Source organism: Pieris brassicae, chromosome 7 (genome assembly GCF_905147105.1).
Source record: "Pieris brassicae chromosome 7, ilPieBrab1.1, whole genome shotgun sequence".
NCBI lineage: Eukaryota > Metazoa > Arthropoda > Insecta > Lepidoptera > Pieridae > Pieris > Pieris brassicae.
In genome coordinates, this window is record NC_059671.1 from 18,694,055 (window position 1) to 18,713,542 (window position 19,488).

Consider the following 19,488-nt stretch of genomic DNA (forward strand, 5'->3'; position numbering starts at 1 on the left):
AGTTATTTACAACAAAATATTTATTGTTTTAGAAGAACATGAACAAAGACATGTATTGGAAATAATATTGCAAGCGCTGTGTTGTCGGCGCTCAACGGCTCATGTGTCGAACTCATCAAACTTGGACCGCTAGTTTCCGATCGTCTGTACCCTGTACACAGAACATTCTACGAGTTAGAAGTTACATAATGTTTTGTAGCTTTAATATAAGGAATAAAAGATTATGATTCTGTGTATAGTATACAGTATTTACAAATTGTTAACCTATATAGTAATATTAATATATAAAAAAATAAATAGGAATTTACACACACAAATATATATATAGTATTCTATGTATTATAACAAAACGTACTGTAACAATATATAAATGAAGATATATTCTGTTCATAATAAAAATGAGTTCACATTTGCTAAATGCTTTTTACTTTGTCCTGTCCCAAAGAATATTATGAAATATTGGCTTATATTTATATATTTATAAACAATGGAGTTTACTTTTGTCAATGCGAAACAACAAACGAATCTTAGATGTTTTGCCACGTAATACTATGCAGTATTGACTTAGTGCCTTAAGCGTGCGGTCTTCAAGCCTAATGCGGTGCATTCGAATCACGGCTTTGGAATGGATCTTTCTTGCTCTTACGTTGAAGGCAATCATTGTGGGACCGGCAAATATCAAAACGCAAATATCTATGACATGCCAGATGTCAGACCGAAGGTTGACCTACATGTCTATAAAAAAATTATTGAATGCTGTCTGAGGCCAAGTAGCACTCCATTATTATTATTATTTATGCAGCCCATATTAACAATATATATTGTGATAGACACGAAAATTAACACATTTTTGTAACTGTTACTTCTCTAGCAATCTTCACAATATGAAAATATTGTATTTATGACACCCAGGATTTTATTTCAATCATTAATTTGATTCTATTTAAAAAATCCAAACGCCAAAAAATTTAGAATTTCGAAGGGCATCAGAAACAATTCATAATATTAGTATATAATATTTCACATAAAAGTGAAACCCAATCAACAATGACAACATAAAATAATAAAGTCGAAATAATTCATTCTGATAATTGATGACCCCGGGACTCAAACATTTAAAATTTCAATTTGAAAATGCAAACATACGACAAAATTATTGTAGGTAACCCCGTATACTTTATCAGTCTACGCCTGATAAATTGTACGAATTCAATTTAAAAGGGGTAATGTTTGTGTCCCTATTACGCCATCAACCAAACCTATAAACTCTGACGGTCGAATGAACAATTGAAATGTCGAGGTTCGGCTGAATTTTTTAAGGAAATATCTCATATTAGTGGCTTTGAGGAAGGCGAATAAATCTTGGCTTTTTTATGTTTAGCCGCACCAAACATTTTGGAATCATACTTTAGAATTATAGCGCGCAATTTAATATTTGAATTGATTGTCCATGAATAAGATATTTGATTGTTCATTAACTTTGTATACTTTTTAAAATAATAAATAAATGATCTTTTTTTAAACAATAATGGATCGAAATCAACTTGCAACGATTTAGATTTCTTAATATTTAATATTCATTTACTTCAATCTAGAGTACGGTTTTTGTTTTTGTATCTCATGACAACTATTAATTGTTAATAAACATAAATATTACTTAATGACACATAATAAGCTGTAAAACTTTAATAAAAATTAATATCAACGAAAATGTTAAAAGCGCGTCTGTTACCCAGAAAAAGGTTGAACCATTAATAACCGAGGGACACTTTTTCAGACAAATTGCCTGAAAATAATTTTAGACCCAAGATCAGTTATTTACGTATAATATGCCTTATATTATCTGAAAAATACTGGATAAAATGTATCAAATTTCACAATTTCCGTTAAAGCTAAATTAGTGTATAAAGTATTGTCTTTTGTTAATGTAAGTCCATATATAATTACTTCCCGATTATTATTTAAAAAAATATAATAAAAACTGAATTAGTTGCGCGCTTTCTGGCAGTGTCATTGTCTCTGGGTAACAGTGTCATTGTCTCTGGGTAACAGTGTCACTTAACATCGGATGAGCTCCCTATCCGTTTGCCCTGTGTTCTATAAAAATCGTATTAATATGCAGGTCATGCTTTGTTACTGTTATCGTTAGTAATGTCCTTATTGGATCACGAAGACATTAATATTTTTATGTCAACGGTAATATTAGTATGGGGATATATTTGGTAACACCTTTTGTATGGCAATCAAGGATAATATATAACATTGACCAAAAAATATTTTACTAGTAGTTTTTAAAAATCGACTTAACGTTCTACTTTAAAAAGAAAATATTATTGTTTATTAGCGTGCAACATTATACTAAATATTAATTTGATAACGTTATAATATATTTTAATAATGTGATATTTGATCACATAATATAACATATATAAGAATTGATTTTAATGATATGACTCATGATGTATATAACTTCTGTGTAAAATTCTTTCATTCAAACATTAGATTGTACCAACATAGTTGTAGAATATACTACACATTTTTGTAGTATATTCTTGCAAATAAATTATTATTATTATTTCTCATTGCCTTCCTCTCTGTCGTAGCCTCCCTGTTATTGGTCCTTCCTTTTGTCTAACCTATAATTCATATATGTTATGTTAGAATACCTTAATTACCTACGGAAAACAAAGCTATTTACCTATGCGAATGTAAGTTATTGACTACTTTATTTCACACGCCGAGCTATTGTTTGCGGGTTTCGTGAAATATAACCTACGTATATTATATGGGGAACGTAAACTGCTGACTTTAGTTTCATAATTATATTGCTTTTTCACTATTGGTCTCTATAATCTATGGATTATCATGTTTCAAGCATAAGCGTCAATGAGGTTCATATTCATATTGAATCAAATCGTCGATCACCAATCCCTTTCCGAGTGGCTTTATCTCTCGGCCTTAGGTAGAGATGTGTAGATATAGTGGGGTCTGTTTTCATTGTATCGCAACTGCTGAGTCCCCATCACCTTGACGTCCGAGGTTTCACAACTAAGAGTTTGTAAGGTGGTTTTTACTGCGAACCGAAGTCTTAAAAGGCTGGTAACGCGAAAATTAAGGTATATGGTTTTCTGTAATTCTGATTTTTCTTCTTAAGTAGACGAGCGGTCTTTTATGTCTGTTATTGGTAGACGGTATCCTCACGCTATTTTTACAAGCATTATGATGATATTTCCGCACTCAGTCACGGCATACAAATGTACCATCTCTCGCTTTGGGCAAAATATCGTACACCGTAAGCACCAGGCTGACCAAGATTAGAAAAATGCCTATTTATTTAAATTACCCTGTGACCTGAGGAAGCACAGTATACATTCTAATGAACGGTGTGACATAATTTATTATTGTGTCTAATAAACTGCTTCACGAATGAGATTTCAATTTGATGGCTTTTAAGCGCTTCAATTTGGTGTAGTAGTGGCTGGATCAGTGGAGGATCTGTCAGGATTAGGCGCGCGTCACGTCAAATGCCTGCACATTGTCAATAATATGCATCACCCGGGCTTAGTATTAGCAAATTGGCGCTTGTAAGCACACGGTATTATGGGACGGGATACAAAGTGAGTTTCACAAAATGCTACAATTTGTATAAAATTTGATTTGATTTTACGAGTCACAAATAGCTAAATTAGAAGTAGCTTTCCATTTCCTATCCGGTACACTCTTGACAGAGCGGTAGTATTAATATTGAAAGGGCCAGATGTGATGCGCTTCACGACGTTTCGCCATCTTTGCCTATTAGAGGTCATCCTGCTGAACTCATAGAAGTCCACACAACTCCTACGGAAGACCTGGTCATCGTTGGTTATTTTTGGACACCATTTTAGATTTTGGCAAAATTTATTAAATGAAGTAACTAATAAGTAAGGTTCAGGGTTAGTGTCTTACCCCAAGTCGACGCTAATTTTGCAATTCATTTATTCAATTCCGTCAGAGAACTTATTTGAAATGAAACAATGGTCACAGTAATTTCCCAGTTTTATTAGTCACAGGACTTGAAAACTTCTAATTTCGTTATCAGCTTTTTATTAGTAATATTTAGATATAATTAACCATGTATGTCAAAATCTAATATATTAGGTCCTATAATATACAAACCCCGTGGACGCCCTGAACCCAAGTTGATAATGAAGTATTGAAGGCTATTGTGGAAGCGGGTCCATCGCAAACCACGTCCGAGTTAGCTGCAGGCTGCGGTGTTAGTGATAAAACTGTTTTAATTCACTTGAAGAAAATTCGGAAGATCAAAAAGCTTGAAAGGTGGGTACCTCACGAATTGACTGAAGCAAACCGGCAAACGCGCGTCGACTGTTGCGTTATTACTGAACCGGCACAATAATAAATTTAAACCGAATCATTACCTGTGATGAAAAATGGATTCTTTACGATAATCGGAAGCGCTCAGCACAATGGTTGGATCCTGGCCAGCCAGCCAAATCCTGCCCCAAGCGAAAATTAACCCCAAAAAAGTTACTTGTAAGCGTTTGGTGGACTAGTGCCGGTATTGTTGCAGTTTTCTCAAATCTGGACAGACTAGACTATTACGGCTGATGTCTATTGTCAGCAATTGCAAACCATGATGGAAAAGCTAGCGTCTAAACAACCTAGGCTGGTCAATCGCTCTACGCCACTGCTACTTCACGACAACGCTAGACCACACACTGCACAACAGACGGCTACCAAATTAGAAGAGCTTCAATTGGAATGTCTAAGACATCCTCCGTACTCCCCGGACCTTGCTCCAACAGATTACCATTTTTTTCGAAATTTTGACAACTTCTTGCAAGGGAAAAACATTAACTCTGATGGGGCAGTCCAAATCGCCTTCATAGATTATATTAAATATATTATATTTAAAAATATTCGACTTTTTGTTCCTCTCAAACAAAACGCCAATTTCATATATAAGGACCTAATATATTTGCGTTTGTAGTTTGTTTACGAAGTTTTATTGCTTTCGCTTCTGAATGTTAGGTACCATCTGAAGTTTAGCGCTCAGAATACTCGCCTGCGTGTTACCAAGTACATTATATTATACAACCTTTTATAATTCACAATAATTTATAACCGAAATTTGGTAAGTACAAACTGAATACCATCTGTTCACAATCAATTAGATGTGTCGCCGCGCAGACATCTTAGATTTCTTGTAAGTAGTTTGGAAGTCATTAGTCTGAAGATTGATGCTGTATTTATTCAAATAGTCCACAACCAATCACTGCCACAGACATTATGTCTGCACTTTGCTTTCCTTACTGCAATTGGACCATTGCCTGAAGAAATTGCTTATCGATTATTGCCTAACAATTCGATTATAGCACTTGGCATAGGTTGGAAGTGGATCTAGATTTGATTCGCTACGATCTTTGGATTTGAAGTAATGATATCTAATTATACGTTAGGTAACGAAGTTAGAAGTGACAACTGTTTCAAAGATTATTTGTCTTGTGATTAATAAACTGGGAAATTACTGTGAACATAACATTTCAAATTATTTTTCCGAAGTAATTGTCCTGTTCAAGTCTATACGCTTCTAACAGCCGGGACTCACACTTAGCTCTGAGCATTGTTTCTGAATTTGAGTAAGATTAGATAGCGGTAAGTATGACCCATGAGTCAAATACGTTATGGATTTGATATGTCATACTTACCGCTATGGCATATTATATTTTTTTAAATTTAGCGTTATAGATTTTTAATATTCGATTTCCACTTGCAAAAGTTTTTAATTTGTTAATGGTATATAAACCGGATAAATATGCTAACAGTATTATATATTCAGTATGTTAGTAAGAAAGTATGAGCTCACAACCTGGTGGCAAGAGAAAGCCCGGCAGACCGAGATCGTGATAATGAGAAGGAGTTGTCAAGGACCTCAAAACAATAGGTGTTCGGAGTTGAAGAAGCAAGAAATATATTGCGATGGCGAATTATACTTGAGGCTAAGGCTGACAAGGGGCTGTATAGACATTGATGAGACGATAAAAAACATATGAATTATGCGCATATGCAAGATACATTGTAGACATTTGTATCATATCAAAAATAGGATTATTATTACCGACTAGCGGAACCGAAAGACGTTGTCCTGTCTAAACTATCAATATTGATTTCGAATTGATATAATTAACTAAAAACGTATTTCAGAAACAAAGCGTTTTTTTATTCTAATGCTCTAGGGTATACAACATTCTTTGTTTATTTTTCTGGCCGCATTATGTCAATGTTATGTTATGTAAAAGCGCTATGCACTGAAAAATAATTTCTATCGAAACAAAAGTCAGGATTACTTAATATGGTGGTTATGTATTCTTAAACTTTCCATTTTTCCGCGCAATTTTCTTATTTTTTTCTTTCATAAGAACTTTCTCCTGACAAATAACAAACACAACAAAAAAATAATTAGCGAAATCGGTCCAGCCGTTCACGCGTGATGCCTTGATGCCGTGATGCCCTATATATAATATATATATATATATATATTATTTATTTAAATTCAAATTTAATTTAATATATTTACAAAATCGTATTAATAAAAAGGTAATTATTTAATAGGAACATTCCGTGTGGCGTGAAGTGAATGTTGATCTAGCAGCTTGAATGTGCACATCAACCCTGGGTTAGACCAACGGCGTGTTACAGGCTATATTAAGGGTAAACCCTTAAGAAAGTAAATGATTAAGATACAGTTACAGCAATCTGTGAATACTGAATCATTCTTAGCGATAATGTTCCCTTGTATGTAATGTAATTTTTTTCTTAATGAGACAGTTCGATAATGTTAAAAGTGAAAATTTTCTTGCTCACATTTCAGAGTTGAACATTACAGACACTTGTTTTTAAGTAATTTTCAAGTTAGGAACGTGCTCGCGAGGATCCGTCGTTAACAAGCTCAAGTGGCTTCTTATTTATTTTTGAACCGAGTTGGACTTTTCTGTTTAGTGTGATGTATTCCGGAATAATTCGAAAAAAATATAAAAATACAAATTGAATTAGCGAAGCCTATTTACCTATATAGCTTTTAACAAACTTAAAAAATGGGTAGTTATCAGATGTATATGTATTTGGGTATTACCATTTAGGTACAAGCACGTGGGCTAATATGTATATATGTTAGTTCATAAATTTCTTGACAGCTAATTTCATTTAAGTTAAAAAAATTTATCAAATTCAGTACAGTAGTTTTAGGGATATTCCACGCGTTTTGTACATATATGTTGACAGGGAGGTCATTATTCCAAATAACTATTTGTAACAGCTACTAAATTAATAATGTAATTTACGCGTTTTGATCATTTAAATAACTGTTTTGTGTTACATATGAGTTAAGTCACTATTTATATATGTTGCTGACTATATATGTTAACTTATTTACAAATCATAGCCAGAGTATTACTTAATCCCCTAATATACAAACTAAAGTGTTACTTTTATTAAAATTTAGGTCCTTTAGTGTGTAATAAAATTGATTAGGTTTTTGTTAATAGTATTCGTAAATAAATAATAATAATGATCCAGTGGGGCTACAACTCTCAATGGGTCTCGCCTCCGTCCCCAGCCTCGGAGATTGCATCCGTCTTGATCATCTTTATTTTCATAGAGAAGCAGGTGATCAGCCTTGTGGTTGACACATGTCGATTTTGGATTGGAGCATGCCGGTTTTCACATGATTTTTACTTCGCGAGTTCTAGATGAACACATAGAAAGTCCATAGGTGCATAGCCGGTGAGGGATGAGAGAGACGCTGAAGCCAGTTGACCGACACTTCTTAGGATGCTTTACTTTATTTTTAATTGCCAGTATCGTTCACAAATATTACAGCGGCTATTTTTAGTAACAAAACAAAATATTTTATTGAATTTTGTTTATACAATGCCTAAATATGTACTTTAATCATTCAATTATGCTACAAACGTCTAATTTGTATTGAAAATTTTCATAACCTACAAAGTAATAATAAAAATTATTAAAAAAAATATTTGAACAAATTTAAAACGTTTGGTCTCTGTGGCAGTGTACCTTTAACACTGGCAGCATATCCTCGCTGTATTGCGATACTTATTCGTTGAACTCAGGCGTCATCGGTGCTATTTACCAGGCGCCAACTTAAAACTTTAATAAGTGCCTGTGCACGGGAGTCTACTCCAAAGAGAACAAAATCGAGGGAGAAAAGACTCTTATACTTGTACCGTTTAGAGCAATGTTGGCCTAGTGGTTCCAGCGTGCGACTCTCTTCGCTGAGGTCGTAGGTTCGATCCCCAGCTGTGCACCAATGGATTTTCTTTCTGCGCATTTAATATAAGCTCGAACGGTGAAGGAAAACATCGTGAGGCTTGTCTTAGACGGCTTGCGTCAGGTACATAAGGCTGATCACCTACTTGGATTAACTTCTTACTTACTTACACACTTCTTAGATTAACAAATGATCATGAAACAGATACAGAATCTGAGGCCCAGACCTAAAAAGTTTGTAGCGCCATTGATTTTTTTTACTATGCCGTTTATGATTTTTGCCTGCTTTTCGGCCGGACCAGCTTTTTCGCTTGTCCGAAGGAGGTGAGACGGGGCAAACATGTCCAAACAAGTAGCATCGCAATACCTAAATTATTTTAAATATTAAATTATAAAGAATTAATTTTGCCTAATTCAAATTCCAAAAGCATTGTGTAACGTGCTAAAAATTCTAAAATAAAACCCGTGTACTCTTCACAATCCTGCGGAACGGGGAATAAATATGTTTCAGTGAAACTCTCAAATTATTGTAGTTTTACCGAGTGTACTTTCACCGTACTTCAGCGTCTAGTACCTATTGGATTAGAGGTGGACTTGAAAAATAAGATAGGAATTATATTAGATAACATAGGTTCTGTATTCCTGTTTAGTTTTCTAAACAAACTTGAGACAAATTCTCTATGCAATAGCGTAACCCACCAACAAATTGGTTTGAAAATGGTCACGTGACAAAGCGCTTTCGTTGTTGACATTCTCAGACACAGCACGATCTGGATCGTCTTGCATTTCCATCCAGTTCCATCTCCCCTAGACAATTTAATTTGGGTTCATTTAAGCGTCGTTTAAATTGGCATCTCCTGGACAGACGTGCCTCCAGCCCGCATCTCAATTAACATCAGGTGGGATTATGGCCAAACATCTGTCCTGTATTAAAAATTATGTAATATCCCTACAAATTCGTTTGGCGTTAGTGGGTCACGCCTAATACTGTTATAATCCTAGGGCTTTCCTTGGTTTCGCTTTGTTGAATCAGGTTAACGTTTATTTAATTATCTTTTTGGTTAATCCTTGTCAGTATAAAAATATGTTTATTATGGAATATACGATACAGGTATCACTTATTCCACGTCATTAAATTTGTATCGGCAGACATCGGCAAACTCATCGGCAAAGAAGACAGAGGGTGGCCGAGAGAAAAAGCCGGCGTAAAAAACTATCAGTTCTCTTTGAAAAAACTAAAATTGTGGCAGGAACACGGCGAAAACCGTTTGTGTATTGGTAGTTTTTAGCTTCTATCCTGATGTTTTTACACGCTATCGGCAACGGTTTCATTGACTGTGCTGACTTATTGTCGCTTTTCCTATTAAAACCATTCTTCATACAATACACGGCAAACCCAACTATTTAAAATTCCTCGGTCTAATACAAACTATTTAGGTGACTCAGTCGTGTATCGTATACCTTTTGATTATAACACCAATTACCAGCAAATATATATACTTATAGTAACTAAACATTGCTTAAAAGATAATATAAAAAACTCTGGTATTTATGGATACTAAATATTAGAGTAATAAATGCATTTTACAATAATTACATATATATATGTCACCGGAATATAACAAAATGTATCTCTCGTTTAGAATCCAACGAAAGTTTACTAGGAAATGTATAAACTTGCGGATGTTATTATATTCCGGTACAAATATATAAAATTAATAGTTTTTTTGTATAAGTACGTAATAAAGTTTTTGGTAAGGTTTTGTGTATAATGTAATTGTTTAGATATCGTATAATAAGTAGCAGTAGGAGTATTGGTAAGCAAATAAATAAATAAATCCTATTGAAAGCACATACACGAGCTTACCGTAACTGACCAGAACTGACCAGGTTACAAGTATTTTCTATGCTTGAAAATACTTGTAACGAATTATTTCAAATTTCTCGCTCTACACGTCTTAAAAAGTATGAATTTGTTTTCCTCACGTGTAATTGCATTCTCAAAACTTTTTATATAAGGATATAAATCGAGAATTGTCATGCTTAGCATCAATTCTCCAAGAGAAGTTTAATAGCCGTTAATCGTTGTTTACATTTAACGAAAGGCCATGTAAGGTTTATTTTTTTCAGTTTCATGAAAATTTAGTTTCCAAAATAGTTGTATTTTTCAAAACATTCCATTATTGCGGATCTCCAAAGTCGGACTCTTGGGTACCTTCGTCACCTGTCAACTCCTCACTTCCAAGAACTCAACACGAAATTTAATTTGCCCCAACCTTGCACGGATAAAAGTTAATTTAATAAGTGATTTACTGAAAACTCGTTGTACCAGGTAGAAATATACTTAAATACTTTAGTATTACCAAAATCTTACAATAGAATCTTAACATTTCTCTTAATATAATTAAGCTGTTGACCGGTAAACAAGTTTTTTATAATAACTGACTTGGTTGATTCTAAACAAAATTAAGTTAATTATCAACAAATCACACAGTCGAAGTCAGCAAAACTTTACCCAAACCAACCAGCTAGTGCCAAACGAAGAATTGATCTCAAAATAATGATATGGAGAACAATGACGAGCCATTGTCTCTGTAAACATCTTTGTCCCTTATGTAACAGATAGTCACTTGTGCGGAGACTATTACAGCGCAGAGGAATACCACGTAGTGTTGGAAGGCGTGGCTATGGTTTCCAAACAAAATTTACGCAGCAGTGAGGTCGCTGCGGAAAGCCTGCAAAAGACAGTTCTGAACTAGTGGGAGGAACTAGGATGGTTTATTAAACAGTACTTAACGCACAACGGAGTAATGACTAATTCGCTTTACGAGGCCTGAAGATGCGGTGAAAGCGTACGAAAATGCCATAGAAGAGACCCCTAAGGAGGAATGGGCCCACTGCTTTTCTCGGTGGTTCCATCAAATGCGACGATGTGTAGAGAGGAACGGAGATTACTTCGAAAAAACAATAAAATTGCCAACTTTCTACATTTTTCATTTTCTAAACATTTTCAGTGTTACCTAGGTATTACTGTTATTAACGCAAAATCTAGGCAACCTGGCAATTACTAAATAAAACACATTTTGTCCTTTTTATTAACTGTACGACGCGAACTCATTATTTTTAATTGTTTAGAAAGGACAAGATATAATTTTGTATTCTTGAAAAAGTCTCTCATGAAATAATTATTTTAACGTCCAGCTTAAATTAGAATATCATTTAGCATTTTTTTCGTCATGCGAATCTAGATTTTAATTTTTATAATGAAATTTTTAATTATAAAAGCAATTAGAGCTAAGTAACAGTTTAATTTATAAAATATATTTTTAACCTATTAAATAATTATAATTAATTAAATTTACATAATCGGCATATCATATTACATTCCAATAATACAATTTTTCGCCCAAATTTAATAATTGATAACATTTATTTATTAATACTTTGTTATTAAATGAAAAGGTGGGTAACTGGCGGCCTTCTCGCTTTCGAGCGATCTCTTGGAGGCAAAAAATGTAAGAAAAAAAACCTAGATAAGGCCGGCAAGAACACATAACACGTATACTTATTAAGATAAAACTAAAATAGGAACAAAAAAAGGACACATGAAAAAGAAAAAGTGCAAATGAATCGCGATAATTTTAGGTCAGTTCCACATTAGTTACTACGAAAGTTGGGATACAATATGGATAGGTAATGTTTGTACAGTAGAGATTAAAAGGAAGATAGAGAAGAAGCAATATATAATATCTTGTATATAAGCCGTGGGTTAACAAAATAAAACATTTGACTGCTGTTGTCAGTCATTTATAACGTATTTATTGATTCTTAACCTTAGGTCGTGAGTTCAAAACTTCGTGGTGTACTCCAAGTTTTACTATTGCAATTGAGACTTTCTCTTGTGGAGGAAAACATCTTGGAAAAACAGGCATATTGCGTTCAAAATTTATACATGTTATCATTTATAAGTTCTCTTCTATTGTTCTAGAAGCCCGTGGAGATGATTTACAAAATAACTAAAAAACTGTTGAATAACAATTCACATTAGATAGGAAAACATATATTAATTTCCAACGCTTATATATAATCTAGTGGTTATATGGGACATTTCGTCAATACCGCATCTTTAGATTTATTTACAGCATAGAAATGCCAAACAATAATCATAACATACAAACTACCTTTCCGCTGGCGGAAGATTGTTCATGAGCACACAGGGCCACAGCAGGACCTCTGTGGTCTGAAATACTTTTCAGGCACATACAGCCTAAAAAATGCTGGAAAATTAAGTGTAAAGTAGATTACTGATTGCTCCGTAGTTCGAGCCCAGCTCAGTGCGTGCCTAGAAAAATGATGGGTACAAGAAGATATATATCTACTTAGATATCCAAAGCCATAATTTCCCTTTACTTGACTGTATGTCCTATAATCCCTAGATAGGGCAGAATGCGTCCACAATGAGTCTCCATCGTGTACGATCTCGAGCCGCGCATTACACCTCGCTTCAAGTCCTTCCGGCTCTTTTTGCCTCATCTACATCTGTACGACGCTAGGTTTGCTTGGGACGGTCACGCTCTCTCGGCAGCGCTCCCAATGTTGCTCGTAAGAGATATTTTTGAGTCAGTAGATACGCAGAATATGGGTGAGACAGTGGTTGACAAAGACTTGGAGCTGGTGCGAGATGCCGATAGTGATCCCACAACCATTAGTTCAATTATGGATTGAAATTGATTAACACTTACGCCGTTTACATACATCACCTCGACTACAAATTCGTATAAGCTAAACCCAACAAATCTTGAGTTTTACCAATTACCATGTAAATTTGGGAAGTTCGCGAAATAATTTAACGGGATGTAGATGTCGGATTCAAAACAATTTATATGTTAATTCGGATGGTATGGACTGTGCAGAGTTGCTGTTGATATATTCTATGAGTTATTTAGATCTTGGGGAGTTATTGATAATGATACTGAGATTTAGTACTGTGCGATTATAAACCTTAAGCCATTGAGCAAATGAGCTTTATATATCTGCAATTAATATAAGCTCGTAGGAAACAGATGACGATCAATATTGGTATATCCAAGACTCTAACAAGTCTCTATGTCTAATAATCGCTTAAAACGACAAAGCATCGTGAGAAAAATATAAGATCAATAACGTGCGAGACAAAGGTGGCTGATTGAACTTAAGAATATGTAATAAATTAGCGGCAAACACAGCAACGTGTTCAAAATGTGTCTCATTCATGTAAGCACACATATATATGTCTAAAAAATATTTATATTGACTACTGTTCTCTATCGAGCGTATTACGGACGAGAAGATCTGGGAATAAATTCTCCGCATATTTCAAACGCCAAGTTTTCTTTACAAAATGTTTGTAAGCTGCCATTAAATAAAAGACAGCTTTTACCAGCATGGGCATGGTGAAACTAGCACGTGAAGACATTATCCAGGTGAGTCACGCTTGAAACTTAAGACGAATTGAAGTCCAAGCACACTGACTTCGTAACATAAAACAAAAGAATTACACAATTGAAACAATTGCTACAAAATGGCCGACAGTTATCATAATCATGTACATTTTGATACTGACGAACTGATGATACAGGATCGATTAACATCGCAGTTGAGCAAACTTTATTACCAAATGCGCTCATGAGAGTACTAGTCATGCAAACAGAACTTGCTACAAACATTTAATCTGATAGTACCTCATATCAATCTAAACTCGCTGAATCAGAATCGATTAACATGAAATTTCGAGTTGTAATCGATTTGGACTCGAATTCTTGGCAACCGGGAGCGATCTCAAACTTGGTGAGAGTTAAATACCGCCCCTGATTGTATCGTATTCAATCTTCAGGCAGTTTAGAGATAATTTTGAATCAACCATCGCCGAACAAGTTCGCAATTCGCTTATGGCTTGATTGTTATCAACTGGGTTTAAAGTAAGAATTTGTTTTACGAAACATTTTATTGCTAAATAATTGTATACAATTTTCAGTAGTTTAGCGTATTGTATATACCATAGAGTATTATATACAATTCATATGTTTTGTCTTGCTTTAATGGTCTCATATTTGTCATCATATAGTAACGTTAGATTTGTTTGTTTGTTATGAAGTTGATATGTAAGATTTGAGCATATCATGGTTAACACGCACGACGTCTCTTCTTTTGACTCTACCCACACCAAACATCCACTCTGCTAGTCAAGGCGCCAGGTGAGAAATTAGCATACCGGTCTATAGCATAAAGATACTCATAGGATCACTTTCCATTTCTACCACGGCAGGAACTTCTTTTTAGTTATTTTAATCATAAAATAATCCAAAACATACTTGGTGGATATTAATTTTACATTATATCCTAAAACGCTACTAACATATAATCAAACTACCGTCACTAATTTGTTTCATTAAGAAGGGTGAAAAAACTATAACTCGTACGAAGAATCTGAAAAAGATATTGTTTCTATATCATATGACACCCATTAAGGCGTTAATACTTTTATGATATTCAATTGTGAGTAAACCGTTTTCAATTCACACTAACTAAAATCTTCAAAGCTTGACGATCATGGGACGAAGTTCATTTGTAATTTGTTTTTTCAAGAGGGAAACACTGATCTTTGCTTTATGACTTCTGTCTTAACTAATAGGACTCGAAGCTGATACAATTCACGATTTACTGATATTTTTGTAACATAACCTCCTAACCGTTTTAGGAAAGCGGATATTTGACACTCAACTGCTACCTGATCGTGCGTGATAGGTGTACTGTACTCTGTATTTAAAACAAATACTTATAGAATTCACTCAATGACATTAATGCGTGACCAATAGAGATACATTTTACCATTTTATTACTTTAAATAAATAATAAAAATACTTACGCTCACAAAAGTTGCGAGTGACATTTCATAATACGGACCAGCTTTAAAAACAAACCTCCTGTTTGTAGTTTCCGCCAGTATTGCGATGTTTCTTTGCAGAATTGCCGGTGCATAATACCAGTCGCTTTCAAATAAGCTGTACGATAATAACAGACTCTGAAAATGTTTAATTCTTACGACGGTAAAAGTATTTGTTCTTAATGCTAGAACTGTATTTTTCTATGATAGGGTGCCTCTGCCTCTGGGCGTATGCCATTAAAGCCCGCAGACTGAACATACAGAATCAAGATGTCCTGAGTTAAGTGGTACATTTTTTTGTAGGATTTCTATGTGGTACAAGAAATCCGTGGGGAATGCTCTTTCTCATTCTTTATTGTCAAGGTTGCGATGTGTTTTGAATGTAACTGGTAACCATGGTAACAACACGGTCTTCTTACTCCACGTTTATATTAATATCATTATGTGTCAGCGCTAATATGGTAAAAAATATATAAAAATACCTCGTGAGTTACTTCATTGCTGTACCAATAGAAAAGTAGTAACTGTATTAAACAGGCGACAATGTACAAACAAGCAGACAAAAAAGCTCCTAAGTCATCTTGTATCTAAAAATATAATAAATATTTATTTGTTTGTAAGATATCAGTAGAAAACAGTTCGACAATATGCAAAGACAAAAAACAGATTACATTGATAAACAAAATATTCGAAAGAGGATCCATAAGTCAATTAATTGTTTCCTTTGGAGTTCATGTGTACAGGCGCTAATTAAAGAGTTAAGTTGGCGCCTGGTAGATAGTACTGGTGACCCCAGAGCTGCTGGTTTCCTGGCTCAACGAATAAGTATCGCAATACAGCGAAGAAATACTGCCACCGTTAAAGCTACACTGCCACAGGGACCAAACTTTTTAAATTTGTTTTAATTTTATTTTTATTAATTTTTAATTATTATTAGTCAATTAAAAGATAAAAAAATTATATATCAAGAAACGACAACTTAATATTTTAAAGAATAAACTAAATTGTCACTGCTGCTAAAAAAGTCAAAGCCTTCCCGATTCTTAAAATATTTCCTCACAAAGAGGGTCTTTGGTAAGGTGCTAAATATCATCATTATCAATAGTTATACAGCCCCTTGTGGGCCTTAGCCTCCTCAAGCACACTTACAAAATGTCTCCATAATAAATTGTATTGTTTGATAAATTGGCGAATAATTCGTAAATATAGTTATAAAAATTACCAAATATGATGTATTTACTTACCACAGCTATTTGTATGATACACACTCCTAAATTCACAGAAATTACGATTAAATAAATAAACATAACTGTCGATATTAAGGAATTAAACAGTTTATGATACCTGAAAATATTATCATATATTAAAACAACACGGCAGTAATTTATAGAACAATATCTGTAGCGCGTGATAACATAACTTGTAGTTGGGATCTGCTTATACAGATATATTATATTGGTATTGTTTAAACAGGTTGAACGTCGATCTATTGGCTAAGATTCACAGCGCTTTGCACCGTTACAGAAAATGTATTATTTAAACACCGTATCATTCCTCATATCGTCTCGACGTCCGTCGTTTCACAACTGAGCGTTATTTAAGGCAGTTTTAGCCACCTGTATATGGAAACAGCTACCCACTCCTTGTCCCACAAGAAAAGTTCGTACCAATTCTTAAAAATCGGTTTCACTACGCCCCTGCCTCTTCTTAAAAAAAAACAACTTACGATATTAGTTTCATGTAAAATTCGTGACAGTTAGCGATATTCTTCAAAGAAGTCGCATTGTTTTTGGAACAAAAGATCTTCATGTTATAAATTCGAAAAATCTTCAATTGTCCGGCAAAGAATATCATAATAGATACGACACACATGTCCCATCCCACGACATAAGCACTTACAACATGTCCAAGAACAGTTTGAACGAGCATTGAGCAGTAATAGCCTGGTGGAACACGATCAAACGGCGTGTACCCGTCGAATAGGTACAAATAACTATCTGTACCATTTCCAACTTGATTTTTCCGATATGGTTCAGTGAAAATACTAAAGTTGGAAAAAAGTGCGAGCGCCCAAAAAAAGAATGTGACCCTACGGCTGCGGTGAATATAGTTTTTTATATGAATAGTGATGTCATTTTGAAGCATTTGATGCCTTTCTATTTCCGATATAGATTCAATCAAACGAGACCAGTTAGCGTAGTTCTTCTGAAAGAAACATGCTTTAACAATGCCTATGTGAAAAGGGATATATTGCAGTATGAGCTTTATTGAATCGACATTGATAGCTAACATGCATTTAATGTATTGACTAAAGAAGAATGCTGTTGTGATATAAAACAGCAGTAACTTTAATCGGGTAACACGATCAAGAACTGGATGCCAAAGACCAGTAAATTTCAAAAGGCGTAAATGTGGACCAAGCAAGGGGTACTTAGGATCCTCTAGTAATTTTAACATGTTTGTTGAATACGTCTCTATGGTATGAAAATTATATAATCTATAACGCTTTAACAGATTATATAAGCTATAGGAATATTTAACAATTGCATATAATTTTATCGCAATTAATAACGTGCTGGAACACTGCTATTACATGTGGTTTGGGTACATAATTTATTAATCATTCATTCTCATTTCAATAATTAGCCGCATAATAAGGGTTGCTTTCGAAATAATTACAAACGTCATAAGTTTGTATATCTACGAACTAGTTACGCTGCGCGATTTTGTATGCTATAATATTTTTGCCAATTGACTAGGTCTTCGTCCCATTTGATAACTCATGACAATGTATGTCAAATAGGCAGCTAATGTTTATTTGATATCTAGAGCAGAGTTAGCCTAGAGGCTTCAGTGTGCGACTCTCATCCCTGACGTCGTAGGTTCGATCCCCGGCTGTGCACAAATGGGACACTTTTTCAATGTGCGCATTTAACGTTCGCTCAAACGGTAAAGGATAACATAGTAAGAAAAACGGCTTGCCCCAGACCCGAAAAGTCGATGGCGTAAGTCAGGAACAGCTGATCACCTACTTGCCTTTTAGATTCAAAAATGATCATAAAACAGATACAGAAATCTGAGAGCCAGACCTAAAAAGGCTGTAGCTCCACTTATTTATGTATTTTATTTTTTAATTATCAATTCTACAATCAGCCAACGACATGCAGATATAAACAAACATCTTTATATGAATAACCTATTAGATTAAAGAAATAATTGTCAAATACAATACAAGATTTCAGCGTGTGCACTTTCCTATTGATTTTTGTGTAATTTCCGTGGAACTAATTTAAAGGCAAACTTAAGTGAACTACGGAAATCCTTCTATCTAAACTCGACAAGTTATTTTTAATTTCATTATACTTATATTGCCTATATATAGCTTTTATGCAAAGGGCTCCAAATCTTGTCTCAACTAAGCACAATAGGGGCGCGAGGAAATTCCGGCTTTACCGAAGTTTTAGTGGAGTCCTCGCTGAATGCTAAGGGCCTTCGTTATGTCCAGATAAGATCAGCGGCGGAAATTAAGAGGAAATTGTATTTGTTTCTTATACAACGACGGCTTAAAATAAAATAGGTAGCTTAGTTATACCGCGTAAAATACATTTTAATTTTTACGAGAGAAATGTCTCGAATTGAAATGTATGTATTAATATGTCTAAAAGAAAACTGGTGGTCGGAATTAACTGCGTAGAATATAATAAAATAAACCACATTTAAATTTACCTAAACTTAAATATAGTAAAATCTTTGATAATATTATTAACTGTTTATGTTCATATTTTGTTTTGAAGTGAAACTTCTTTAGAATCGTTGTGATTTCAAACCGGATGCAACGAAAAAACGACAGGTAAGAGACACAAATACAAAAATGTGTAGGATGAAGCCAGGGGAAAGAATGAGACAGAAATATACATACAATTTGTATATTATCGGTCTCTCCTCTTTGTGCCATACTTCGTAGCGTCCCCACTCCCGTCTTCTAAGCATAGTCGCCTGTAATTTGTGAGCCAGAGCGAGAGAGCAGATGTCAGTGTGTATGTATATTGCACACTGTTTAATACGTGCTTGTATTTGAGCATTTAACGTGTGTAGTGCATGTGAAAACTACGTGAGCTTACTGTACACTGTATGCGGCTGCGTATTACAGCGTTTTAGTAAGATAGCGTGGTGTGTTATTATTTAACTGTTTGTGAGTATTTTTTTCTAATAGGCAATGATCAGGCTTCTGTACTAATAGACAATTAAAGAAACACATAAAAAAACCTTAGATTCCT

The 19,488-nt window shown here is 34.4% G+C and overlaps 1 protein-coding gene across 1 annotated transcript; it reads right to left on the bottom strand.

Moving 5' to 3' along the window:
- Positions 1-14,639: 14,639 nt before the first annotated feature.
- Positions 14,640-17,668, bottom strand: LOC123711721. The gene is made up of 5 exons (XM_045664443.1): positions 16,938-17,668; positions 16,456-16,555; positions 15,694-15,798; positions 15,249-15,349; positions 14,640-14,754 (listed from the first exon to the last, which is right to left on the bottom strand). The coding sequence occupies exons 1-5, from the start codon at positions 17,666-17,668 to the stop codon at positions 14,679-14,681; spliced, it is 1,113 nt and encodes a 370-aa protein (XP_045520399.1). The 3' UTR covers positions 14,640-14,678.
- Positions 17,669-19,488: the final 1,820 nt, after the last annotated feature.

Excerpts from the sequence above, each read along its gene's own strand:
- LOC123711721 (XM_045664443.1), bottom strand. The coding sequence starts at position 17,668 with ATGTTAAAATTACTAGAGGATCCTAAGTACCCCTTGCTTGGTCCACAT. Across the intron at positions 15,799-16,455 it reads GTATCATACAAATAGCTGTG|ATACAAGATGACTTAGGAGC; the intron begins GTAAGTAAATAC and ends TTATATTTTTAG. Across the intron at positions 14,755-15,248 it reads GCGGAAACTACAAACAGGAG|ATTCTTCGTACGAGTTATAG; the intron begins GTTTGTTTTTAA and ends TATCTTTTTCAG.